The 27,209-nt window shown below is 36.5% G+C and overlaps 2 protein-coding genes and 1 long non-coding RNA gene across 3 annotated transcripts; 1 reads left to right on the top strand and 2 right to left on the bottom strand.

Annotated features, from left to right (window-relative positions):
* Positions 1–356: 356 nt before the first annotated feature.
* LOC112755357 (uncharacterized) lies at positions 357–4,502 on the bottom strand. Its single transcript, XM_025803397.3, has 2 exons — positions 4,403–4,502; positions 357–2,881 (listed from the first exon to the last, which is right to left on the bottom strand). Exon 2 carries the CDS (start codon positions 2,767–2,769, stop codon positions 547–549), a length of 2,223 nt encoding a protein of 740 aa, XP_025659182.1. The 5' UTR covers positions 2,770–2,881; positions 4,403–4,502; the 3' UTR covers positions 357–546.
* A 741-nt stretch (positions 4,503–5,243) lies between these two features.
* Positions 5,244–7,572, top strand: LOC140179867 (uncharacterized). Its single transcript, XR_011873694.1, has 4 exons — positions 5,244–5,389; positions 6,671–6,923; positions 7,076–7,148; positions 7,318–7,572. It is a non-coding gene; the product is annotated as an uncharacterized lncRNA (long non-coding RNA).
* A 12,538-nt stretch (positions 7,573–20,110) lies between these two features.
* On the bottom strand, positions 20,111–26,828 carry LOC112755356 (probable protein phosphatase 2C 76). Its single transcript, XM_025803396.3, has 9 exons — positions 26,385–26,828; positions 25,616–25,879; positions 24,156–24,283; positions 23,942–24,040; positions 23,669–23,827; positions 23,236–23,322; positions 22,450–22,541; positions 21,265–21,339; positions 20,111–20,698 (listed from the first exon to the last, which is right to left on the bottom strand). The coding sequence occupies exons 2-9, from the start codon at positions 25,864–25,866 to the stop codon at positions 20,387–20,389; spliced, it is 1,203 nt and encodes a 400-aa protein (XP_025659181.1). The 5' UTR covers positions 25,867–25,879; positions 26,385–26,828; the 3' UTR covers positions 20,111–20,386.
* Between the last annotated feature and the right edge of the window lie 381 nt (positions 26,829–27,209).

Below are 27,209 nucleotides of genomic sequence, written 5' to 3'. Positions count from 1 at the left end.
CGAAAATAACAACCATCAAACTAATGGTACAAAGTTGTGCTATCATATAACCTCCACTAGAACCTATTGAGAAGGCATTTGCTTTGCAAGGCAGAAAACAAATTCTGTATCATCATCGCAACTAAAAATAAACAATGACAGTGAAACTTGTATTAGAAACATCATTGGAATTGAATATCAAACAGAAATTTCATAGATGTAAGTAAACAATGAATTTGATGCGAGTTACCACAAACTTAACAAGACAGACTAGGCACCAAAACAACACACCAAAACTTCTGAGTTAATCATTTTGCTTGTAGAAATGACTATATCATTGACCTTTTAGCATATCTATACCTACATGGAAAACAAAATAGTAAGTCCCAGATTTATCACCGTAAAGCACTATAGGCTGTTCACATTGGGGTTACAAAATCAATAATATTCTCATGCATTCACCTAACGTTCTATACTGTGCAGAGTTCATCTATCATTCTTTGTCCATCTACCATCCTTACCTAAATTTTCTACTCTACTCGGTTCTGAAGCATATTTCTCAGGTAACTAACTTGTGTCTTCCTTTGATTTTTCAACATTGTCCAATGCCTCATTGGCTTCATTCTTTGTCTGAAGGAGGTCTAAAGAGGTGGCTGCTGGATCCAACTCTTGACAACCCCTTGGAGCATTAGGAGCTTCTTGTCCTGTAAGCAAGTAATTAGGAACCTGATGAGAGAATCGAAACATCTCCACTTTGGGAATCTTCCTTACCAGATCATGACCTTCAATCCTCTGAAACACTGCCACAAAACCATCAACCTTGATAAGTGGTGTAACAAGTACACCTTGCTTGTCATTGAAATCATCAAGTACTTCCACCATATCATACTTGTGCTTCACTTCATCAGGAGTATCTTTATTCCAATCAGGAGACCAGTTTCTATAAAGTGCCCAGATATCCCCCTTCCTCGGAAAGATGCGAACAATTCCTCTGTTGCCTTTTGCCCATCTAACCTTATGGGAAAAGGAATTTAACGATCCAGTTATTTCACGTTTGCCGATCGTGAAATCCCCACAAGTTTTATAAAAACCAGAACCTATCCAATCCATCGGGCCCAACTCCTTGTTGCTTCGAGAGTTAAGCCAACTGACACTCATTTTAAATGGCTTCGTTGACATCACCTTTTGAACTTTAGCATAAAATCTAGGCATTCCATCATCATCATCGTAAGCTGCCCAGACCTGGTCCTCTGCAAAGGAATTTTCAGCTCTTTCCAAGTCAAAATTGTGAAAATCAGAATCAGTAACGGGAATCACATAGTCTTGGTTCTCCTTTCCAATATCATCAGATGTGACGGGAACAGGATCCCTTTCCAGATGTCCATTACCATTAATGGTGGAATCTTCATGCTTCTCCGAACCAGTTGTTTTGTCATTTAACAAGCCTTTTTGTCTCACATTTCCTTTGTCCTTGTTCATAACCTTATCTTCCTGCTTCTCTGAACAAGTTTTGTCCTTTAACGTGCCTTTTTGTGTCTCGGTTCCTTTGTCCTTGTTTGTAACCTTATCTTCAGCTGTTGATTTCCATTCTTGGAGTTTCTTGCGAATCTCATTCTGTGCTTTATTGCTCAACATGTTTCGCAATTCATACGTTGACAACTCTCTCATGCCGCGATGCTTGTTAGTAAAACGTGAAAAACCATGTGTCGTTTCTATACCCATGTGAATGTCATCTGATCTCATTTTCTTTACAGTTCTTTGGACATTATAGAAAGAACCATCAGACCTCTTGTACATGTGACTGCTCTCCCTTGCAGCAATTGAAGGAGCACCCTCACATGTGCTTCTTGATTTCACAGTTGCCTGCTGCTTAGTAGATGCAGCTGGAGTAGATGCTGAACTATCTTTGCTAGCAAAACCATGCATTCTTGAGTGAGGAGCGTACTGGGAGTTTGTGTTACTAAAAGAAGACCTGCCTCGCACACTGCTTGATTCTATGTTTTGAGAAACTGAATGAGTTCTTCCTGGATTAGTAGTGGGGTGATCCCAACCACCAGCACGAGGCTGAGAATTTTGTTGATGTTGCTGAGCGGAACAATTAAAAGACTTAACACCATCAGCAGGTGGAACCTTCTCTACAGCCACAAACGCCTGATTACAGTTTGGACATCGTAGCGCAACATTCAAATAAATCCTGAGATATTGAAGTCGTGCACTACAACGAGTACAGATAGTCCAAAAGGTATCAACCATTCTATATGGAGGAGGAACGGATGTTGGAGGAGCCTGAGCATTATTACTTCCAGTTCTTGCATTTGGAGTTGCCATCCTATTTGGATTGGGTGCTTTTGGTTGCGACACAACGTGGTTGGGAGCATTATGCTGAAACCCTGTTGAACTCCTCTTCTGATTATATGCTAGTCTTCTCGCCTTATCTGATAGCAAAGTCCATGCCTCAGAAACAAGCTTAAACGCACCGTCCGCACCCGGAGACTTGTTTTTGTCAGGATGAAGAGCGAGAATCAGCTTTCTGTACTGCTTTTTAACTGTCTCATCATCAGCAGAAGGAGTCACTCCAAGTACACCATACCAATCTGTTACTCCACTTATTTTTTTCTCGGCGGAGATATAAACATCCAAGGTTGTCACAAACTGGGTAAGACCCTCCAGTGCAGGATACAAATTAAGAGCCTTGAGAGCAAACCTTTTTGCACCAACGTAGTCCTTTTCAGATAATTTCCTCTCTGCCACTTCTTTGGCCCTAACTGCCTCATCTTTATTGCACTCCATACTTTTCTCTTGTCTCAACTCTTTACGTGTGGCTTCCTCACATAGTTAGAAGACAGAGAAGAGCATAAACCATGAACACTGGATTTAATAATAACACACATAAACCTTCAATCTGCACAGGAAACAGAGAAGAGGGTGAAAAATGAGATATGCCACTAAAATTATTAAAGTGATGAAACATAAGTTATGTTTAAGCAACATTTCAGTTATGTGTTATACACATTCAAAACTAGTAATAACAAAAGCTATGGTTTAAGCAATTCAACATATTTTAACCACTGGATGCCTATAGTCAGGTGTTTCTCTATAGGCTTTCCAAAACCAAAAGATCAATACGGCATAATTTGCGAAGGCTACTAATTATTTAGCAAGTAAGGACCAGTAAAATTTTCAATATAAAGTGTATCTCCTTCTGGAACATAAATGCATTTGCTCTTGTGCAAAAAATACACTCTAAACAACTTGGATTTTTTGTGAGCTTTCTTGAAAGAATACACGTTGCTTATGCAGATGATCAGAATACAACATTTTGAAAAGCCAATGGAAAAAACAATGTCACTTGTTGATACTTGAACTCTTACAACAACTGGTAACCTTTAGCCAATACAAACAAAAGTTCATGTTTCTAAACAAGGGTACAAAAACAGGGCAAAGCTGTCTTCTTTGTTTCCTTCATAAAAGTTTGAAAACAAGGTGACATGTTCATTATTATTATTATTATTGTTAGTAAAAACATATCAAATGAGAAAACCGTTAAAAGAAATCAAACAAACACTGTAAAAGTATCAATCCTCTCCATGCTCAGTTGAATAGACTTCTGAGCATCCATTACAAATTATCGTGACTTTGGAATGGAGAAGATGCATTTATATTAAAATGAACTTCAAAAAAGGTAAAGAACCCGCAACTAACAGCCCCTTCTCAACTATTAGTATAGTAAAAAAAAATGGTCAAATAATACCTTTTATAATCATTTGTAAACTCAACTCAAACTCGATAAAATAATCCATTTTTTTTTTTTCTTCTTCTTTAGGGATAGCAATAACATAACACTTCATCTTGCCTATAGGTAGCATGCATCAATCGATCATAAAATCGAGAGTACCAACTCTGAATGTTCAACAAATAATACAAAGACGCAATAAGTAAAATTGTCTCCTAAAAAACAAAATCCACACAAATCCAATTTAAAATATCATGACCACCCACATAACGTTAAACCCTGAACCACGTACCACAGAACAACAAACCCTAGCAAAAGAAGGTTAGCATAAAGAAAATGGAGAAAAAGTAAAGGAACAAAAGGATCACGTTGAAAACCGAGCCACGAGTGTCGAATGTTTGAAAAATCAACCTCGCTTATTTGGAGGGAAAATGAATAGCTCGCCATGGATCTAAGTTACATGCAGCTTTTCAATTATTTATTTATTTATTTATTAAAACAACATGTAAGCATGTAACGGTGGAAATTCACAATGTGGAGCCATGCAAATACAGTGCATACAGAAACCGAAACCCTAAACTCTGACGATGAATACAGGAATCTAATAACGAAACAAAATTAATAGTAAAGAACACAGAAGATTTTCTACGTGCTTTGGAATTCGGAGAAGTGACGAAGGAGTTAAATTACCAAAAATGGAGGGAGAAGAAGACAAAGAGGCTTGTTTGCGTGTGACGTTACGAAATTTGAATCTCAGAAGACGCACTGACCCTTCTGTCAAGCTAGCCGGGAATTCATTTTCTTTCTTTTGTTTCTTTTTTTAGTTATTGAGTAACACTGTAGTACTGTACACAACAGTCAGAAAGTCACGTACGATTACACACCATTTTATAGAAGAGTGAGGATCGTCCTGACAAGACGAATTGGGTTATTGATTAAAAATTAAAAATAATAACTAAAAATAATAAATTTTAATAATTTTATTGTAATTTTTTTTATATTCTCTCTGTTTTATTTTTTCAATTCTTTTTCTTCAAAATTCACATTATGCAAATTTTATTTATTAAAAAATTATACTTTGTAAAATCAAATATTTTTATTAAGTAAAGAGTATTATATTTTTTATTAATTATATAAATTTTAATTATTTATTTATTATATTTTATATAATTTATTAAAATTTAAAATAATGATTTGTTAATTTAGTTAATAATTTTTTTTAAATATAAAAAATAAAAACCCAAAATTGCTAATTTACTTCTTACCCTAAATTATTAATTCTGAGTAATTAATAAATAAATAATTAATAAATTAATTATTATTTTAAAAAATTAAAAATTTAAATTTTATAATTTAAAAAAAATAATAATTAAAATACGAATTTTAATATTAATTTTAAAAAATTTACTCTAAAATTAAATCAACAGCTAAATTGAGTGAATTAAGTCTAAATGGATTCAAGTTGGCCGTATAATACTCTAACTTTAGCAAACATTTAACTTTATTTTTTATTTTTTATTATGCTTCACCGATAGAAAGAGAGGAGAAGAAAGAAAGAGAAATCCTAAACCCACAAATTTCTACCGTCCATAACTTTTGATTCCAAACTCTGATTGAGGAGTTTTTTGCAGCCACGCATCTTCTCATCGAGATTTTCGATTCTAATCCAACAAAGTGGTAAGAATCTTTAAAATTTGTATCCAGTTTTTCTTCTATATTTTCGCGTTTTTTTATTTTGGAGAAGTTGAATTATTGTGATTTTGAATGTTTAAGAATATTCTATCGTGAATTATAAGTGGGTTTCATCCCAATTTTGAGTGAGTAAAATAAAAAAACTTTGAATCTTTGTAAATTAGTGAATTAATGAATTTTATGTTGATTATTGTGAAATTGTCTGAAATTAGATTGTGTGCATATGAAATTGAAGTTAAATAGAAGATCTTAAATGCTTGATTTGGACTCATTATGGCTGAATTAGATGAATTAGAGTTTGGAACCTTTGAAAGCTTATGTGGGTACATTCGTTGGAATTTGGATTTGGTGTGTGAAAAAATGATTTATGATGAATTGAGATTGAGGGTTAGGGAATCATGGTTTTAAATCGAGCGAGGATTTTGAAATACGGATTGGTGTTGTTTTCAAAAGAAAAGATTTGGGAAAAATATTGAATTTGGATGTCGTAGAATTTTTGGGTAAAAAGTGAATTTTGACAAATTTCGACAGGCTATAACTTGGTTTCTGCATCCCCAAATCTTGTGAAACTTGTTTGAATAAAAATTGGGTCTATGAAGTTTATGATATTCAAAGAACGAAATAAAAATAATTTTTAACGAAAAAGTTATGCGCGTTTAGAATTTAGATTGTAAAACTGAATTCTGCAGCAAATTTCTGAAAATTAGAAACTCTAGTATGTGTGCGTACGCACACTATCGTGCGCACGCATAGACCAGAATGTGTGGGAAGCTTGTGCGTACGCACGAGGGGTGTGCGTATCCACACTTTGGGGATTTTACAAGTTGTGCGTACGCACACGAAGAAAAGCTCGTCTGGTGCGTGTGTACGTACAGTACTATGCGTACGCACGATTTCCTGTTTTATACTAAAACTTTTTAATTGCTCAACCTTCCTGACAAGCTTGTAACCCTCCAAAACCACTGTTTTTTGTTGAAAATTTACGATTTTTGAACTATCAACCATTCTTCTAAGTTTTTTAAACTTCTGAAAATTCTGTTTAAAGTCCGATAATTAGAATTAGGCTTAAGAAAGAGAGTGAACCTATTGACAGAGTTAAATTGACATTGAGGAAGAGTTGTGAAGTGAATGATTTAATTTACGATGCATGGACAATGTTGAATGATTGAGATATTGAGGATGACGCGATTGATTTTAATAATGACTTTTGAATAAATTGAAATTATATTGAAAATGGGATTGAATTTGATTGTCATATGTCACCAGCTAAGAGACAGCGGCGTGTCCATTTGCTCTAGATATAATTGGAGATTTTGGGTAAGATGTAGTGGCGTTGTCCACTTGCTCCAAGCACACGGGTAAGATGCGAGGGTTGCGGTTTGGTCCCACTTGCTCCATGTTTGGTGTTCTTGTCCAGGGTTCGCTACCGGACATGTCGGGTTTGGCTATATAATCGACAGATGAGACTCATCAGCTATAGGACAGGCATACATCATATGCATTTGTATGATTTGTTTGGGTATGCATTTGTCTTGGTTTGCCTAGTTGCTTATTTGTAATTAATTGCTACTTGTCCTATCTGCTGTAACTGCTATCTATATCTGTGTTTTCCTTGTGTTTTGTTTGTACTTGTATCTAAGAGACCGCTCATATGGTGGAGGTGTGATGAAGATTGTTCCACTGGTGATTCGAAGGTTTGGAGGAGACAAAAGGTGCAGAGTTATACTAGGGCTAGAATCTCTTGGTAAGATTACCTATATTATTGGTTTAAAATAAATTTTAAGATTAATTTGAGTGTCAGAGTTTTAGGAATGCCTCTGACTTTTTCGCGACCTTATATATTATCTATGTGGGCATCTTCACCATGCTGAGAACTCCTAGTTCTCATTTCATACATATATTGTTGTTTTTAGATGCAGGACGCGAGGCACCTCACTAAGCATTCTGGAGACTCTTTGAAAGCGAAGAACTCTTGTGTGAATAGATTCTCCGCCTTGTGTATTTTGTATCCCTCATAGAGGTTGATTTAGAGAAACATGTGTTTTGTCTTATATTTTGGATATATATACTCAGGTCGGTCTTAGTTTCGCAGGTCAAGTTTGGAACTTGATAGTTGTATCTTTGGAACTTCAATCTTTATATATACGTGTGTTATCCTTTTTTTTTTATCTTATTTATCCGGTTTACGCATATCTTTGCAAGTGTAACATGATTTTTTGTTTTGTTTAGTTTCTTCTTCAAGACTCCTAGATATGAATTCTTTTAATTATAATTATATATGTATTTTTCTTTTAGAGATTGTAATATCTCGCCACCTCTACTTTACGACTTAAGTGTAAGGCTTTGCGTGATAAGATGTTACAATATTCATAGGACCAGTTTAGGTAGGTCTATGAATATATTTTTTTTTTTTTACTTTTAACTTATGAAAAAGTATAGTATTAATATTTAGTACAATTTTCAAAATCAAATTGTAACTTTTTAAAAAACTATATAAGTATTTATAGAGAAGTTAAAAAAAATCTATTACAATAAAAAAATTTTTATCACTTTTTTTTAAATAAATATTTTTAAGACTAAAAAATTAAATAAAAAAATTTATTTATAAAGTATTTTTAATAACTGTGATTTGGAGAAATTAACCCAAATAACTTGTATTTAGAGTGGATAGTCTCACTCTCTAATAAATAAGCATTCTTTTATTATATATTATTTTTAAATTATTTTCAATCCCTATAGTCTTCTCCCGAAAATGAAAATATCACCGTCCTATATATGCCTTCTTGATAAACCCCGATTTTGTGATTTATCTTGTGCTTATTTTGGGAGATTTTACCACCTTTTTCCACATTTATTCAATGAAATAGCATGATTTTGTAATTCTCCCTTGAATTTTGCTTAAGTGTAAAAACATACTTTTTAGGCCTTAAATTGGTAATTTTGATCCACTTTAATTCCATTCGATGCCTTGATATGTGTGTTGAGTGATCTCAGGTTTATAAGGCAAGTATTGGATGGAAGAAATGAGTAGAAAAGTATACAAAGGGGAGAATGCATGAAGAAACAGAGATTGGGAATGCATCAAAGGACGCGCACGCGCAAAAGTGGTCTCGCCTATAGACGCGCACCCGTACATGCCGCGTCCGCGCGGATGGAGAATTTGCCAATCGACGCGCACGCGAACATGGCGCACACGCGCCAGTACTTTCACATGGCCCACTTAAAGGCAAAACGCTGGGGGCGATTTCTGAGCTGCCCAGGCCCAAATCCAACTTGTTTCTGAGTGTATTTCATGCAGAATTGAAGTCCAAGCAAGGGGGAGCAATTAGTTTAGCCAACATGAGCCTTTAGTTAGTTTTCTAGAGAGAGAAGCTCCCTCTTCTCTCTAGGATTAGGTTAGATTATCTTAGATTCATGTTTAATTACTTGATCTCATCTTGTTTCTTTTATAATTTCTCATTTCTACATCTTGATCCTCTTATTTGTGATGTTAATTTCCCATTTTGCTCCCTTGTGTGATGATGAACTCATGATTGGATTTGGGTTACATTTAATGCAATTTTGATGTTGATGTTCTTTTTGTTGATGAATTGAATTGTGTTCTTACTTTTCTTGCACTTAGTAGTTGTTAGATTTTATTATTCTTACAATTTATGACGTTTACTTTTATTGTACTCTATGTGTTTGATGAAATGTTCTCTTTAGTTTTTGAGTAGTTTTGTCAACTCTTGGTCTAAGCCAAGGGAATTGGGTAACTTGAGTTATTGGGTATGATTGAATTGGTGAATTGAGAACCCATGGTGATCAATTTGATACCCATTGACGCTAACCCACTACTAAGTTAATTAGTAGATAGGTTAGGACTTAAGGGTTGATGTGATCAAACCTATTTGACGTACTTCAAGCTTAGGAGTAAATGTTACGTACTTAAAGCTTTTGGAAAGTAGACTTAATAGGTTGGCCTCTCATAATTATCAATATTCGGTTCGTTGACAAGGATGGTGATCTCAATTACCTAAGTCTTAGCGAAGAGTTCTTTATTTTGCTTTCTTTACTTACTCACTTTATTTACTTTCTTGCCATCTCATGAACCAAAACCCCCTTACCCCTTCATAGCCAATAACTGAGCATTACATTGTTTCCTAGGGAGAGGATCCGGAGTCCAAATACTTCGGTTTATAAATTTAGGGGTTTGTTACTTGTGACAACTCAACTCAAATTTTTTATTGGGAGGATTGTTTGTTGGTGTAGAACTATACTTGCAATGAGAATTCATTTTGTGTGAAATTCTATACCGACACGACATTTTTCTCATTATCAAAAATGGTGCCGTTGCCGGGGACACAATGGTGCTGTGTTATTGGCTATTGTATATATTGTGAATAGCTTGAATTTTGGTTTGTTTGCTAGTTTTTGCTAGTTTAGGATTTCATCCTTTTTGTTTCTTATTAATCTTTGTTTTTATTTTCTCTTTCACTATGAATTCTCATACTCTTGGCTATGAGTGTAGTTCAAACCATGTTGTAGGAAATGGAAGCTCCAATGAGGATATGCATCAAGGATTTGGAAATCAAGGATGGGAGGAACCTCAAGCTTATGAACAACCTTCATGGCAACAACCTCCCACGAACTCTTATGGGTATAATCCTGATCCAAATGTGTATCAATCCAATGTGCGTGATGATCCTCATTGTGGTTGTTGTCAACCACAATCATTATATGCATGTAATCCCATTTCTCAATATAGCCATACACCATACTCACAAGCCTCACACCACCATTCAACTCCATATGACCATAACTCATACACACCATATCAACCATCACATGAACCACATCTAGAACAACCACTATTCAAACACCAATACTCCCAAGAACCATAAATTCCACATACACCACCTCAAGAATTCCACCAATATGAACCACCTTCCAACATTAACAATCTTCCCTCAACCACTGAACCCTATCTTCCACCACCACCTCCCGATGAAGCCTTCATATTAGAACTGAGAGACCTTGAATCTCGTATCTTAAGGCGACAAAAGGAGGATGAAACTAAATTTAAGGAGCTAAGAGAAAGGATAGCCAGCATGATAGAAACCGTGAATCACCTAACATCCCACCTAAGCTCATGCACACTAAGTACCCCCATTGTTGAATATGGAGAAACAATAAATGGGCCTAGTGAGGGAGTAAACTTGAAGCTCCACGGTGAGAAAGAAGAGTTGAAGCAAGAAGGGCAACAAGAGGAGAAGGTAGAGATTAGCGAACAAAAGGAAGTAGTGGATGGATGTTTGAGATATGTTGAGCACATAAAGGATGTTAAAGAGGAGAGTAAAATTGCGAAAGTAGACATAGAGTTGAAGAAAATTGATCAAGAAGTGGACTCCATCACCAGTGATTTTTTGCCCACATTGATCAATCCCCTTAATGACTTTGTTGAGCCTTCTCCCAGTGGACTAGAATGCGAGGTTGAGGAGGGTGCGCCACCTCCAAAACCCATTGTAAGTGAAGAACTGGAAGAAGTGTTCCAAGCAACAAGCCCTCCTATCTATGATGATTCCGCATCAACATGTGATCATTTCGAGTTTGAAGAATCCTTCCCCGATATGCTTAGACTTGATGATGAGGTAGACTTCACTAGACCTCCTATCTATGATGAGAGTGATGGGGAGGAGATAGAAGAAGTTGGTGAAGAAGAATGTGAACTTGAGGAAGCCTGGCAAGAGGAGAAACTTGAAAGACCTTGCCAAGTGGTGGAAACCTCTAGAAGAGGATGGACGGGAGTAGAGCATGCTTTATTAAGATCTTTGGGAACTCCTTCACCTAGTTCGTCATCCAATCCTTCGCTTGAGTGGGTAAAACTTCTAACTCTCAGCTTTATTATCCCGCTTGAGTATGGTTTGCTTGAGACGGATGGCCAACTTAGGGCGCTTTGTGGAATTAAGCGAAAGAGGAGGATGTTTAGTGGTTGGCGCTCTAAATCTAGACTCATTATGGTTGGAAGCTCAAGATTTAAGAACATGGATTGGTGTAATGCTCAATTAAATGGGTCCAGGAGAGTAGTTTGGTGCTTTCATGAGAATTTTGCTTTCTCGTCGCCCGGACAAAGTCAAGGCAATCAACGAGAAGATGAGTGCGAGGACAAGATATGGGATCCTGGATTACCCTATGAGAACCAATTTCGGGTGCTCATGTCTTGGAGAGGACCTCACTCAAGCTTAGCGAAGATGGTTGGAACTTCTGACAACCGATTGAAGGACAAGCACTCTTGGAGGTTCAAGGATGGATACAAGCATAAGCCACCTTGACAAGAAGCCTCCCAATGTCCAACTTAAGGACTTAAACTAAAAGTGCTTGGTGGGAGACACCCCACCATGGTAAACTCTTTCCATTCTCTTGTAGATATGATGAATGAATGAATTGAGTTCCATTGTATATAATTTCTTTACTTCTTGGCATATTTTGCTTGCTTGCTAAGGTGCTTATACATTCTATGCTTTAATTAGGAATAATTCTCTAAACCTGAGTTTTTGCTTGAATTACAAGTTTCCTCAATTTGTTTGAAAAAATCCCTAATATTTCAAAAATGTGTTTAATTTTGCATCTTAGCTAGTCTAGAGTCTTAGAGAAGGATGGGAAGATTATGAGCTCTTTTTTATGCTCATTAAAAAAAAAAAGAGAGAGAGAGAGAAAGCCAAGCCACGCGCAAGCGCAAAGCGCGTGCGCGTCGGCCGCACATTTTAGCTTTCTGGGCCAAGGACCAGAGAGTTGTGCCACTTTTGGGCCAACTCTGTGCCTCAACCCACGCAGACGCACTCTGTATGCGTCTGCGCCACTCCCTGTTTCTTCACCCACGCGTTGGCGTACTTCGCGCCTCCGCGCCCATTCCATAAGCTCAAGCCATCCACGCGAACGCACACAGTGCGCACGCGCGTCGATGCGTTTTAGCATCACCCAGGCCAAAGGACCCGAGAGTTGTGCCAACTCTGGGCCTCTTTTGTGCCTCTGGCCCAGCACATCCACGCGGACACGCACCGTACGCGTCCGCGCCGACCCCCAATTCTTCCATCTACGCGTAGGCGCGTATGGCGCTTCCGTGCCACTTCCTTATTTTCTCACCCACGTGGATGCGCAAGGTGCGCGCACATGTGGATACAAATTTTTACTTACCCTAGGGACGCGAAGCCCTAGCGCAGTCACGCAAACTCCCTTCGTCCCTCACCCAACGTCTCCTCTCCTTCTCCCTCACTCACCAGAAACACCCATAACCACCTTCTCCCTCCGCAACCAACACCCCGGCGCACACCACCGCCGCTGTCGCGGCGTGCCCCAACCCCCTTCTTCCTCGCTCTCTCTCTCTTTCTCACTCCTCGTCTCTCCCCTCTCTCACTCAATCCTCTCTTCCCTGCTCCCTCTCACAGTGCCCCTGCTCCGCCACGAGCACAGCCGTGACGCCATTGTCGCCGGAGTGGGCATCGCCGCTGGCAGCCCCACATTGTTGCCTTCTCTGTCCTTTCCTCCCATTTCTACTTCCGCTTTGCTTACAGGTTCACAACTTGAGCCTCTACTCTGTCTTTATATTACTGCTTATTGTTTGTTACATCCATGTGAATTTATCTATATGGATTTGTGTTTTTGAGTATTGATGAACTCATATGGAATCTATTTGACTGTTTAAACTTGGAAAATAGCCAATTTACTGCTGAAATGCTGCCTGATTTTTCTTAACCATGTTCCATGAATTAACAATGCTTTGATTGGTGTAACAAGCTCTAGTTGATGATTTCTGTGTCAAATAGAAAATGGTTTTGGAAATTCCTCATGGGCATGTTTACAGGTTTTTGGTTATGCTCCTAATGCTCTTTACTTGCTTGCAACGCTAATTTGCTATATGCATTGCATGAATGAGTAAATTTTCAGATTAACCATAAACTTGGTTTTCATTTAGAGTTAAACCCAACTTGCTTGCTTTCACAAGATTGATGGTTTCTTCTACCTATGTGGCTATTGTGATTCAATTCCTCTATGCTCTTGGTCACATGGTGCGTGAATTTTTCAAATCTCACCTCAATCCTTATGACTTGCATGCATTGTTGGAATTGGTGTTAAATGTGCTTAAATTACCTGTTTCTTAAGGTCTTGCTTTCACCAACACCAATTCACATAACTCTAGTAATCCTTGCATTGGTTGATGACTTATTTTCTCAATTAGTTGTTTTCTGGCTATATCATATTTCATCATCAATGACTTGATGCATTTCATGAGTGTGAACGTGCTTACATTCCTTTTTTACACATTCCTTTTGAATTGAGCTAGTAACCACTATATCACTGATTTTCAAACTGATTTCTAACTCTAACTTGTTTAACCAACTAACTTCTTTTGGTTTTCAACTTAACTCTTTTGATCATTATTTTGGATATGGTGTTTCCTAGGCTTAGTGAACGAGTAATGTGCAAATGTGGTTTGAATTCTTGGTTTGAAGTTTGGTTTGATTTCTGAATTCTGTTGCTTGCATTCCAAGAAATCCCTCTACTTTATTCACTTAATGAATATGCTTTGCTTTGAGTGCTTTGTATCTGTTTGGCTATCTGCTTATATTATATCATCTCTGTTTTTCAGGATGTCAAACAAAGGAAAGGCTATAGCCATTACCTCCAAAAAGAGAAAGCGCTCTAAGACTTCTACCCCCTCACCATATGCTAACTATGCCAAGAATCTGCTAAACGAAGAGGATAAGGAAAACCAGCTGCTGCCACCCACTAACCCGACCAAATTTCCAAACCTCTACTGCGAGCTACGCTTCTCCAGTTATAAGAAGAAAAATCTGAACATTGAGAAGAAGCTGAACCTTCCCAATGAAGTGAGGCGTGCCATAAACACCCGCATCTCAGAGTTGGGATTAGATTTCGTTGATAGGGACTTGGGAAGAATCAACATCTCATGGGTTAAGGAGTTTTACTGTAACTTCTTCCGAGCAGGCTTGGATTCAGTGCATTTAAGGGGTAAAGAGATTATGGTCACTGAGGATACCATAGGGGATGCACTGCTTTGCAGAGTTTGTACTCCTGACACTTGTGCCTACCAGCAGGCAGAGGTAGCTCTCCTCTCCATGACTTTTGATTATGAGGCGCTTAAGTGCGTGATTGCCACACCGGACGCCACCTGGGTAATGGATTCGAACAACAAGAAGTCCAAGGGAATGCTATCCACATATCTGTCTAAGGAGGCTAGGACCTGGCAGCAGATATTTGCCCACTATGTCTTGCCTATCACTCACTTCTCAGAGATTCCGATGGATATGCTAGTTCTGATTGGGTGTGTTATGGAGGAAAAAGAGGTGTATTTCCCCCGGTTGATCAGGCATAGCATGTGGAGAGCTCACATTCACGGCCTGCTACCGTTTCCTACACTGGTTACTAGTTTGGTTGAGCTAGTTGATGTCCCGTGGGAGGACGATGATGTGACACCACCACCCCCAGAGGACGACGACAAGGAGGTTACCATTCCATGGGGTGGATGGGTGCACGAGAAGCCCCCGACCAGCCGCCGTTCTCGAGCAAGAGCGGTGGTTGAGGCAGCTAGACCCTCATCCTCCACATCAGCAGGACCCGCCTCCTCCTCAGCAGTCGCAGCATCCTTACCACCACCACCAGCGCCTGAGCCGACTTATCTGTTGGTGCAGCACCTGCTTCACTTCATGGAGCGCTTAGAGCGTCGTGTCATGCGACGCCTCGACCGCATCGATCAGGTGTTTGTATCACAGGGCATCGAGCTACCGCCGCTTCCAGACTCTCCCGCTTCTGACGAGCAGGATCAGGAGGAGGAGCTGGCTGAGGAGCCGACTCATCAGGATGCACCTCCAGAGACACAGGCCACCACTGAGGTCCAGCAGCTGCCTGAGGATCCACAACCACAGCCAGAGCCACAGCCAGTCCTAGTCCCACAGCCTGAGCCACAGCCCGGCGCGATTGTTAACCCCCATCCGAAGCTTCAGCAGTAGCATCGAGGACGATGCTTGATTCTAAAGTGTAGGGAGATCACTGCTCGTGACCGGTGTTTACATTTATGTGGTAAACTTTCGGACATCTATTTCTAGTTTCTGCACTTTATTTTATTTTGCACTTTATCTTTTATATCATTTTGGGATTACTGTACATACTTGCTATTGTGGATACTTTCATTTTAGTAGTTGCACACTTTTAGTATATATATATATATATATTTTTTTTTTCGCATCTTAGTTTCTGATTGTGATTAGAAAAATATTCTGGATTGTTAAAAATCTAGTTAACCCTTTTTATATAAGAATTGTGTTTTGATTTGTTTTGATTGAAAAAGGGGTAAACTAGGAAAATTTTTAAAATTTTCTAAAATCACAACATTGCACCGGAATAAGCTTAGTCAATATGATGAAAATTTTCAAGAAATTCATTTTTAGGGTACCACCCAATTGGTTGAAAAAAAAATTTAGAACTTGCTTGAATTATACACTTGTGGATCATGTTTTGAGCAAAGAACACAAGCATGTGAGATTTGAGCCTAATTGTGTGGTTACATCCTATGACCATTTACTTTCATTCTTGTGTGCATTACTCTCTTCCTATGATTGTAATCTTTAATTTGTTTGATTCTTTATGTCTATTATTTTATGTATACATGCATTTATATGATTGAGGCCATTGTTCAATTAGCTCACTTACCCAAATAACCTACCTTTTATCTTCTATTGTTAGCCAATCTTGAGCCTATGCTTAACCATTTGTTCTTAATTGTAGCACATTACAAGCTTAAGTGAAAAACAATAAATGTCCCTTGTTTGGATCTTTGATTAGTTTAGGCTAGTGAGAGTGTTCATTACTTAATTTTGGGAAGGTTGGGTACATTGGTTAGAGATAAAAGTGTGTTTATGTTTTTGTTGAAAAACTCTCAAGAATTGGGTACATACTCATGTATTAATCATATATAAACCATATGCATTGATATTTTTGTATATATTTCAATTTAAAAAAAATTGAATTTAGAAAATTTACAATGCAACAAGAAGGGAACAAAATGTCCCGAAGTTTGAAGTTTAATAATAAGCAATGCATATGTGTGGTAATCAAAAGGAAATGCATGAATGTGTGAAAAGTGAAGAATGGGTAGTTAGGTTTGTTTAGAATTGTTTAGGTTGTCATAGGTTAGGTGGGAAGTTTAAGTTAATCAAAGATTCAAATTTCAAGCTCACTTGACCATATGCATCCTACCTTGACCCTAGCCCCATTACAACCTATGGGAAGTCCTCTTGATATTTGTATGCATGCATAAAGTAATTATTGATTGTTAGATGAAAAACAAATCTTGAAAAGCATGATTAGGGGAGAATTGAGTGAATCAACCCCATACACTTGAGTGCATAGAGCGGATACACATCCGGCGAGGGTTCAATCGCTCAATTACATGTTTCCACCCATGATCATCTTTTCTTGCAAGTTCGTGAACTCTTTCAATGATTTAATCCAATTGTGGTTTGCTTTGATTGCTAATACCTTAGCCCTTGTGCTTGCATGTGTATTCTTGAAAATTGATTTATTTTGATTAAGCCATTACATCATGTAGATAGGTTGCATATAAATAGATTGCATTTAGTTAGTTGCATTGAATAAATGTTAATACCCTTTGCTTCTTCTTGATTTTAGCATGAGGACATGCTTAGTTTAAGTGTGGGGAGATTTGATAAACCCCGATTTCGTGATTTATCTTGTGCTTATTTTGGGGGATTTTACCACCTTTTTCCACATTTATTCAATGAAATAGCATGGTTTTGTAATTCACCCTTGAATTTTGCTTAAGTGTAAAAACATGCTTTTTAGGCCTTAAATTGGTAATTTTGATCCACTTTAATTCCATTCGATGCCTTGATGTGTGTGTTGAGTGATCTCAGGTTTATAAGGCAAGTATTGGATAGAAGAAATGAGTAGAAAAGAATACAAAGGGGAGAATGCATGAAGAAACAAAGATTGGGAATGCATCAAAGGACGCGCACGCGTACATGCCGCGTCCGCGCGGATGGAGAATTTGCCAATCGACGCACACGCGCACATGGCGCGCACGCGCCAGTACTCTCACATGGCCCACTTAAAGGCAAAACGCTGGGGGCGATTTCTGAGCTATCCAAGCCCAAATCCAACTTGTTTCTGAGTGTATTTCATGCAGAATTGAAGTCCAAGCAAGGGGGGAGCAATTAGTTTAGCCAACATGAGCCTTTAGTTAGTTTTCTAGAGAGAGAAGCTCCCGCTTCTCTCTAGGATTAGGTTAGATTATCTTAGATTCATGTTTAATTACTTGATCTCATCTTGTTTCTTTTATAATTTCTCATTTCTACATCTTGATCCTCTTATTTGTGATGTTAATTTCCCATTTTGCTCCCTTGTGTGATGATGAACTCATGATTGGATTTGGGTTACATTTAATGCAATTTTGATGTTGATGTTCTTTTTGTTGACGAATTGAATTGTGTTCTTACTTTTCTTGCACTTAGTAGTTGTTAGATTTTATTATTCTTGCAATTTATGACGTTTACTTTTATTGCACTCTATGTGTTTGATGAAATGTTCTCTTTAGTTTTTGAGTAGTTTTGTCAACTCTTGGTCTAAGCCAAGGGAATTGGGTAACTTGAGTTATTGGGTATGATGGAATTGGTGAATTGAGAACCCATGGTGATCAATTTGATACCCATTGACGCTAACCCACTACTAAGTTAATTAGTAGGTATGTTAGGACTTAAGGGTTGATGTGATCAAACCTATTTGAAGTATTTCAAGCTTAGGAGTAAATGTTACGTACTTAAAGCTTTTGGGAAGTAGACTTAATAGGTTGGCCTCTCATAATTATCAATATTCGGTTCGTTGACAAGGATGGTGATCTCAATACCTAAGTCTTAGCCAAGAGTTCTTTATTTTGCTTTCTTTACTTGTGACAACTCAACTCAAATTTTTGATTGGGAGGATTGTTTGTTAGTGTAGAACTATACTTGCAACGAGAATTCATTTTGTGTGAAATTCTATACTGACACGACATTTTTCTCATTATCACTTCTCTCTAAATTTGTTTTTCTCCCTAGCCACATCTATTCATGCCAATCAAAATTTAATTATAATTTTTGTTTTTTTGAGCAGACTGAAAAAATATTTATACCTAGAGAAATGTTTTCAAAAATATATAAAAAATAACTTCAAGAGGGACTTTTAGGATAATCAATTAAAAATTTAAAATCTTAAATGGATTATTCCGTTTATATTTTTTCACTTCTATTGTTCTACACTATTTTTATCCAAATAATTCTATTTTTTGAATAGAGATCTTTAAGGCTTTAATATTTTCTTTAGAGTAATAAGATAAGTATGTCTTGAAAAATTCTGCTATGATCAATCTATAGTCTCTTTGAAAAAGTAAAAATTTAACTAATCTTGAGAAATTTTGCAATAAATATATAAATTCTTTAAAAATTATCAAATAAATTCTTGAAGAATTACAGCGATGAATTTATCAATAAAAACAATATTTAGATTAATTAGCTATACCTAGTTTTAAATTATTCTCAACTAAATACTCGAAAAAATAAATTTTTTATTTACATGAGGAGAGACTCGAAAGCCAGACTTCTAAGCAGAGATGCGACTAATACCACATGAACTGCATCAGCTAGAAAAGGTCTATTACAAGGAGTTCAAAGGAATTTGTCTTGATGGGAAAAAATAAAAAGAATTTGGTCGTAAGCTTAAGGTTAGCCCCCACGTCCATAAAAAAAATTTATCCCCATCTTCTAAAGGGGTTTTATTACCTTCTCTGCTCTTTACTCCGTTTTTGCTGAGAACAACTGCGAAAATGTTAAAAAGAGAAAGTATAGAAAGCCAATAGAATATTTGTATCATTTGTGCAATGGAGGTTTAAGAAAGTATTAGAAATATAATTATTAGTGTTATCTTTTCCCATCAGTTGAACCTTTTGGGATGAGTGGTATCATGACATGGTATCAAAACTCTAAAAGTTAAAAGTTTGATCTTTGGTAAACTCCAAAATCAGTTTATCCTTTTGGAATGAAATGTTTATTATCCCTAATACCCGAATGATTATTCTGGATAGTATAAATGATGTTTAGAGTTTAACTCATATAACCCATTGTACACATTATACAAATATTCCATTGATTCCCTAGCACTAACAGTACTATGTTAAAAAATATATATATTGATTTCCGCAAAAGAACATGTGAAAATGAAAAGTCATACATTTTATTTGTATTTTTTTTTATTCTTATTTTAATATTTTTCATTTTCAAATTTTATAAATAAAAATAAAAACAATAAATTTTATATTTATATTTTTTACCTTTTTTTTTTTACAAAATTCTAAAAACAAAAGATAAAAAGACAAACCAAACACACTCAAAAAATACCTTATTTTTGCTGACTATGCTTGTGTTTAAAATTCATATTCGCACACTGATTACCAAAACATAACGTAACGCCTATATTTGTAATTTTCTTTTCAGTTTAAAATAATAAAAAATTACTTAACTAAAAAAAACCGCTATTTTTCACACGTTAATGAAAACAAATTAACTTAGGAATCTGGAGAGAAGATCGATCATACCACTACAATCAAGGTACCAGGGAAAGAAACGATAACCATGCAATTTAGGGAACTCCAATCACCCATTAAAAGAGAGAAAAAATGCACACTGCATTTATTAGATCAAAACAAAATACCAAATTGATGCCTCTACAACAATAAACTTAAATAGATATGGACAAATGCTGCAACCAGTTTTAAAGATCATAAAACCAAAATCAGAATACACGAGACTAAGATTACAAATACTAATGAATAAACAAATCGCTTGTTGTCATGCACAGTGAGCCACCATGCATATCCTCACCTCGGTGTTCATTCGACTTTACCCCCAAAAGATCTAAACAATTCATTTGCGCTTTTCAAGTAGACTCCCCTTGCTTGACACTAGCTGATGCCGCTTCTGCTCTGTCAGGAACAGTGGCATCTGCTTTGTTCCTCTCTTGCTTGACACTAGCTGATGCCACTTCTACTTTGTTAGGAACAGCAGTATCTACTTTGTCAGGAACAATGGCATCTACTTTGTCAGTACCAATGGGTTCTGCTCTGTCATGATGGAAGCGCACCACAATGCATGTAATGTTATCTGCACTGCCACGAGAAAATGCTGCTTCTGTTAACTTACGAGCAGCTGCCTCAGGCTCCTCTTCTGTGCAAGCAAGAGCGATGGCATCCTGCGAACAAACATTAGACAGGTGACTTCAGGCAGAACAATAATCACACATCGTTGAGAGAGAAAGGTTGGGGATGGGTCGGTTTAAATGAATAACCAAAAGATTTTGGTTCCATTCTACCGGACAAACAATAAATCTTAAATAAAGCAAACACTCTAACTCCAGTCTTTATAGCTTCAATAACCAGCCAGTATCTCCCATCACTCTCGCTACATTCCAGAGAGCATAGCATACAAGGGCAAGGACGAAGAGGTCACAACTCAACAGCTCAGTACAGAATATACTATTTGTTTAATCATTCCCCTCCGACCTTATCTTCTAATTTTAGTATTTTATGATAGGTAATCCTTTATAGTCAATCAAACATTATTGCTCAAAAGTCAAAACATGGTATTTCATGACAGGTTCAGTAATAGTTAACTGAAACAGGCAACTGTATACTCATTTTTTAACCCCGATTCTTTTACCACCTATATAAACTATCAGGATGCTCCACACCTGCCTGATTAGAAAAGAATTTACAGCATAAAGTATGTGGAGATGAATACAAAAGGAGGACAGCTTACATCATTTGGTACTACATCCCAAAGTCCATCACTTGCAAGAATCAGCAATTCAGTTTGTTCATCTATCTCCTGGTCCTGAAAATAAACCAGACTATGAATTTAATTCTCAAAATCTTCAGACTAAGCAAATTAGCAAATTATCAAAGTAGAAGAACAAATAAAAGAACTTCACAATAAATCAAATTATCAAAAGCTGCACAACTGTCTTAAAATAGAAACACCATGCTTAACATCTCAAATGGAAAATGTAACTAGGATTGAGAACTTGAATAGTTACCAAAGGGAGAGAGGGATTGGGTACATTTTATCAATTCAGAATCAGAGAAGATTGAGCAAATCTGTTTATAATTTTTTTTGGATATCAAGCATCGATCAAAGAATGTAACAATTTTTTAAAGTGATGGTTATTATGGATCAGAAAGTATAATACTATTATTCCAACTGTACAATTTTGTAATTCTGAGTTTTCTTCTTCCTCCCTCCGTCTAAACATTTTGTTTACAACGCAGCCAGAAGTGAACAAATCATACACAACATACTAAGCTTGAAAGCTGGAACCAATTGAGGAAAATTTTCCCCTTTTACTGACGAGATACAGCTGGTCTATTGTCATCAAATTATACACACCGGATTTCAACTATGTACAAAGTATTTACTATAACCCTTCCCTTATTATAACCTTTTTTCTTTTCCTATTTCCTAAACCCTAGGATAAGATTAGCACATGGCAATATTACCATGTTTCTAAGGGTTCTAATTAATCTAGTAGCAGGAAACCTCTCCACTCGCAGGGGGTAACACTCCAGGTCATCTGCATTAAGCTACCTCTCTATTTCCTAAATGTTGCCATCTTTTCCACAACTTTATGCATTTTTATTGTTACGAAAATTAATAAAAATAAGAAATAAAAAAAATCAGCTCCCTAAACATCAGTAAAATGTAGGGCATATTTAAATTATAACGTGAGCTAAACTTAAGGTCAAGACAACCCATCACTGGCTGACTTGATTGTCCAATGCTAAAAATTTAGGTTACCCCCTTGTAAAATTCAAAAATTAATTGTTTCTGCTGGAGGGCCTCATGAAACATAATATACATTTAATATTAGGATTTTGCATCCATGCTATTAAAATTATTATTAGAGTGAACGATCGCAGGAAATTACTCAAGGTAAGTAAGGATCACCTGGATCTCAGGTTCTGCAACAACAAACTGCTTCAACATACGATTGCCAAAGGCGCGAGACATTGCTAGGACACCTCCTACCCTCCAAGTACCTGACAAACAAAAACACGTGTAAATATCAGTTCCCCCAAACTAATTCAATTGATTGATCAAATTCCATCCCTTGGATAGCAGGCCCACTTTTACAGTGAAAATAAATACCATTCCAATATAGTACAAGTTGTGAACATGGAATCGTGGATACTACTTGAATACATCAATATGATTTCAATAATAATATGTTTACTTCATCTATAAATTTGTTTCATAAAAGATGGAACATGTAACATATTTTATTTATCCTAACTCCACAAAGCCCATAACATTGATCTCATTTAACACTTAAAGGTCTTAAATTTTGTCCAAAACTTGCAAAAGAAAACTTAATTGATTAAGGGTTGAATCAGAGAACTTCTATAATGTTCTGTATTCTCGTGTAAGATTACAAGAGTTAAACACATTTTACAGGTAAAAGGCAACAAAATATTTGGCATGTCCACCACCCTAGCACAATAACACCATTTATATTTTACACCAACTTGGCAACTAAACCCTAACCCATTCAAAACTGTTTCAACACTGAGCCTATGCAAGCTTCCAATGTCAGCACTGGTCAAGGACAATGAATATAATATGATCATCAAAGAGCGACCATCCCCATTCTAGAGTAGAGCAAATGGTGCCAGAAGCAGATTATTAAGAACAACTTAAAGAAGCTGTTTGTATTCTGATAATATCACATCTCACCTGCCCACATGACAACACCCCCAGCATTCTCAATTCTCTTCCGTTCATCACTTCTGTTTGGCTTATGATCCTCAGAGAGAGCAATTGCTGCCAAACATAGTAACAGTTGGCTTAATGAATCACACCATAACCAATCACTAAAATGCATTCAAATGGAAACAAACATGAAACTAAAGCATAGAATCATATAATAGCCTTGTCAAAGAATATCTTCCAAATGACCTCTATAGTTGAAGTACACTTTTCATCATCAGAATATGGAAACTTTTTTTTCTTATTTAGAAGAAGAAAAGAAAAAAAAGGCTGATATTAAACAAATATTATGAAAAGTTGCAACGCAACAAATATCAGAATTTATATCCCACCAAATCCAGTATTATGTTCAATACTGACTATAATCAAAAGAAATCATAAATAGGTCAACTAATAGTACCTTTACCAGCCTTCGATATTATAGTTCTAGAATCTCCAACATTAGCAACATAGAGATGGTTATCAATTAAAACAGCGGTTGAAGCAGTAGAGCCATCATCCCGGAAAGTGTCTTTTTCAGAATCCAGAAATTGAGAATCAGTCCCTTGATACGTTTCACCTGCAGGGTTACATAAGTTAATAATAGCAAAACCAGATTATTGAAAACCAAAATCATTTTTAGCATGAAATTGGTTCCAGAACAATAAAAAAAATCAACTTAGTATGAACATACTTATAGCCAATTTGGCATCAGTAAAAAATTTTGGATGCTTCATGAGATTATCAAAGAGATGCTCTTTCAAATACTCTGCAGCACGAGAACCACCATGACCTGTACGGTATTTGAAATTTTTTTTGTTAAATTACAACAGTCACATAATTGATTATCAAATATAATCATCGAGAGCAAAGATCTCCAAGCAAGTAATGATGCAGGAAAATCATACCATCAAATATTCCAAATAAGCATACTGAATGACCACCAATCTTCAATGTTTTAATATCATAAAAATCCTCCATCGTTACTCTCTTCCCTCTGAAGCTTGAATACCCACAGCTCAGCCTTCCATCCTCACTGCCAATTGAAAACACAATGAAGTAAGAACTGTTTCAGCATAATACAATATAGATAGGAAAAGTCAGAGACCAAGACATGAAATCCGGTGAATCAAGCAAATTTAAATTATTCATTAATGTTATCCCTTAAGCACAATTCAGAACAAAATTTAACATTCAATAAAGATGGATTAAGTAACAGAATAACAAGGGCTATTGAGAAGAATTAGGAATTTAACAATTTCCATGATTGCTTGAGTAACTTGTCATTAAAACTCAAGATTCATCCATAATGTAAATGATTACCTTCCAAAATAAAAGGACAAGGCCTTTTCAAGGTGCTTTCCCTAAAAGTATTGAGGGATAAGGAAACTTTTCCCATCTGGTGTTTTATTTACATGTGTGGTTTCGTGATTTTCCCTCCAGTTCCCCACCAGGTAGGAATGAAGGCTTTGCAGCAATTTCGCATTTTGCTCTTAGGTTAAGGAGGATTATCCTCCAAGTCCTTTGCAACCTATTCACTTCATTTAAATGACTTTTATTTTTCATCATATAAAAGGACATTTCAAAGAGATAATTTCTCTCATGGCTCTTCTACTTTTCTTCCCTCCAACTTTTTCCGTATATTTCTCTAAAACAAATGTAGAAAAACCAACATATCAACATGATGACTTGATCAATTTGTAGGTCTCATCAAGGGACTGCACTCTCCAAATCTCTTCCCCTAGCATGAAATCACTCTGTTACTGCCTTTGATATGCTTATGTGTATAACATCCATTTGCAATTTTGCATATCTTGATTCAAACCTCCAAACTGTTCGCAATCTAAGAATACCACCAAAAGGTTAATTTTGGCAGTGATGTTACCTGAATACCCTCCCTGATATGCTTATGTGTATAACACTAAAAAAAGCTTAAAAAGCTGTTTTAGTGAACAAAGTTCATACTAAATCAGAAAGGTGATTTATTTTCAATCTAAAGATCAAACACACACAACTTAGAGAATTGGCAATCATATTTTGGTAATTTGACATCAGCAAAAGGAAAGTTCTCTTTGAAATGACCAAGCAAAAGTAAATCTGATTAATTTTCACTTCCGAATAAACACACGAATCACTCTATTAGAACGTAAAACTGACTCTCCCAAAAAATCTTAATTCTTTTAAATGTACAGTCATACAGGAATCCAAATCCAAGTTAGATGCTGCCATCCTAACTTGACCAAATGTTTCCCCAAGATGGTTACCCCAGACTACAGGTTATATTCCATCTACAATTATCAAGAAATACATACTTTCTCAACATGTCAACACAAATCATTGAAAGCAAGTTTCTGTGTATCACATTCACCTTTTCCACCCTCCACTTGCAAACCGGCCATCATCATCTTTCTCTGGCATCATATCCACAAGGGAACCAGCACTTCTTGACACGGAACCCGTATCCACCATCATCACTGTGAATGTCTTAAATTGACGAATAGGAGAATAAGAAATACTAGGGACAGCTAGCAAACTCTTCCTAGTGTTGTTTATTCTCACTCGTTTGGCAAAGGTTCCAGCTTGAACAACCAAAGACCTTACACAACTGCTGCATACCATCTAAACGACCAACCTGCCAATTCACACACAGAACAACTAAATCAACCCAAAGATTCACAAATCTCGACTATGATTTAAGCTAATGAAAACGTGGACAAAAAAAGAAATGGAAAACAACAGATTCATCGATTCGCAAATCCACAACTCAGATTCAATCCAGTAAGTCGCGCTAAAAATGGTACCAATCATTATCATCTGACAATAAGCATTCATACTATACGTTCTCCCTGGATCACATTCAATCTATACGTGTTTTAAACTGGTTTCTTCAGGAGGCGTAAAGGGATAATTAGAAGATAAATAAATAAATTTGTTTCATGGAAAGGAAATTCACCAATTCACAAATCCACGAAGACTAAAACCAAAACAATGTGATGACAATAATCACAACCACTATTAATCGATAATAACATCCCATTAAAACATTATTTCTAGTGAAACCATCGAGTAAAATGTTCGAAAATAAATAAAACACAAAAGCTTTGGTTCCTTCGAAAGGGAAGAACGAGAATCAAAACCTGATAGAACGTTCAACTCTCTAAGCTAATGCAACATCGATTCTAGGAAAAAATTGAATGCGATACTGCGATAAAAGTGCGAAAACAGGTGCTGATGGTTCGGGTTTTCGGATCCAAGATGAAAAGGATCAGATCGAATTAAGCAGAAAAATGTGGCAGCTAGCGGGGGATCAAAGAATCAGGAAGATGTAAAAGGTTGGGGAGAAGAATCGACTGCAGATAGTATCTGCAGTTGGAATCTAGATAGTGGAATCCTAAAAAAGAAACCCTAAAAAGAGAAAGAGAGAAGAGTTTCAAGTTTTTAACAGAAGAGTGAATAGAGATTTGGCAAGAGCGACAGAGGAAAAAAAACGAGCGGAGGAAAAGAGTAACAAAGATGGAGAAAAAGAGTGTGATATATATTGCAACGTGGAATTGTAGAACTTTGCCAAGTGTACATCGCATACTCTCCTTTTTCGGACTGCTACTACTATCTATTAAGGCATTGTTTGGGTTAATTAATAAATAAATTATTATTTGCAAAAGATGAAATGGCCTGTAATGGAAGCAGGTGGAATTTTTTAATGGATTTCATTATTTCAATATGAAAAAAGCATAGCAAATAATGGGACCAATTCCATCTAATCCCTCCAATTTGTTTAGTGGTGTTCCAACCCGATAAACCGACGTGATCTAATGAACTTTTAAATCATTTGATTGATTGTGGTAGGGTTTTTTTTTTTTTTAAATTCAAGTGCAGTGAACTTTAAGTAAAATTGATAATTAAAAGTTGTTAAATAATTTAATTATATTTTTATTTAATGGTTCTCAATTATTAATTTCACG

The sequence above is a fragment of the Arachis hypogaea genome, chromosome 16 (assembly GCF_003086295.3).
Source record: "Arachis hypogaea cultivar Tifrunner chromosome 16, arahy.Tifrunner.gnm2.J5K5, whole genome shotgun sequence".
In the NCBI taxonomy this organism is placed as follows: Eukaryota; Viridiplantae; Streptophyta; class Magnoliopsida; order Fabales; family Fabaceae; genus Arachis; species Arachis hypogaea.
The sequence above is the reverse complement of the archived record's forward strand: the minus strand, read 5'-3'. Positions and strand labels throughout refer to the sequence as shown.

Bases quoted from the DNA above. Each gene is read 5' to 3' on its own strand.
- LOC112755357 (XM_025803397.3), bottom strand. From the start codon at position 2,769: ATGGAGTGCAATAAAGATGAGGCAGTTAGGGCCAAAGAAGTGGCAGAG.
- LOC112755356 (XM_025803396.3), bottom strand. From the start codon at position 25,866: ATGGTATGCAGCAGTTGTGTAAGGTCTTTGGTTGTTCAAGCTGGAACC. The intron at 24,041-24,155 runs GTATGATTTTCC...AATACCGTACAG, and splicing joins CTTATTTGGAATATTTGATG to GTCATGGTGGTTCTCGTGCT. The intron at 23,323-23,668 runs GTACTATTAGTT...TATGTTTGGCAG, and splicing joins AATATCGAAGGCTGGTAAAG to CAATTGCTCTCTCTGAGGAT.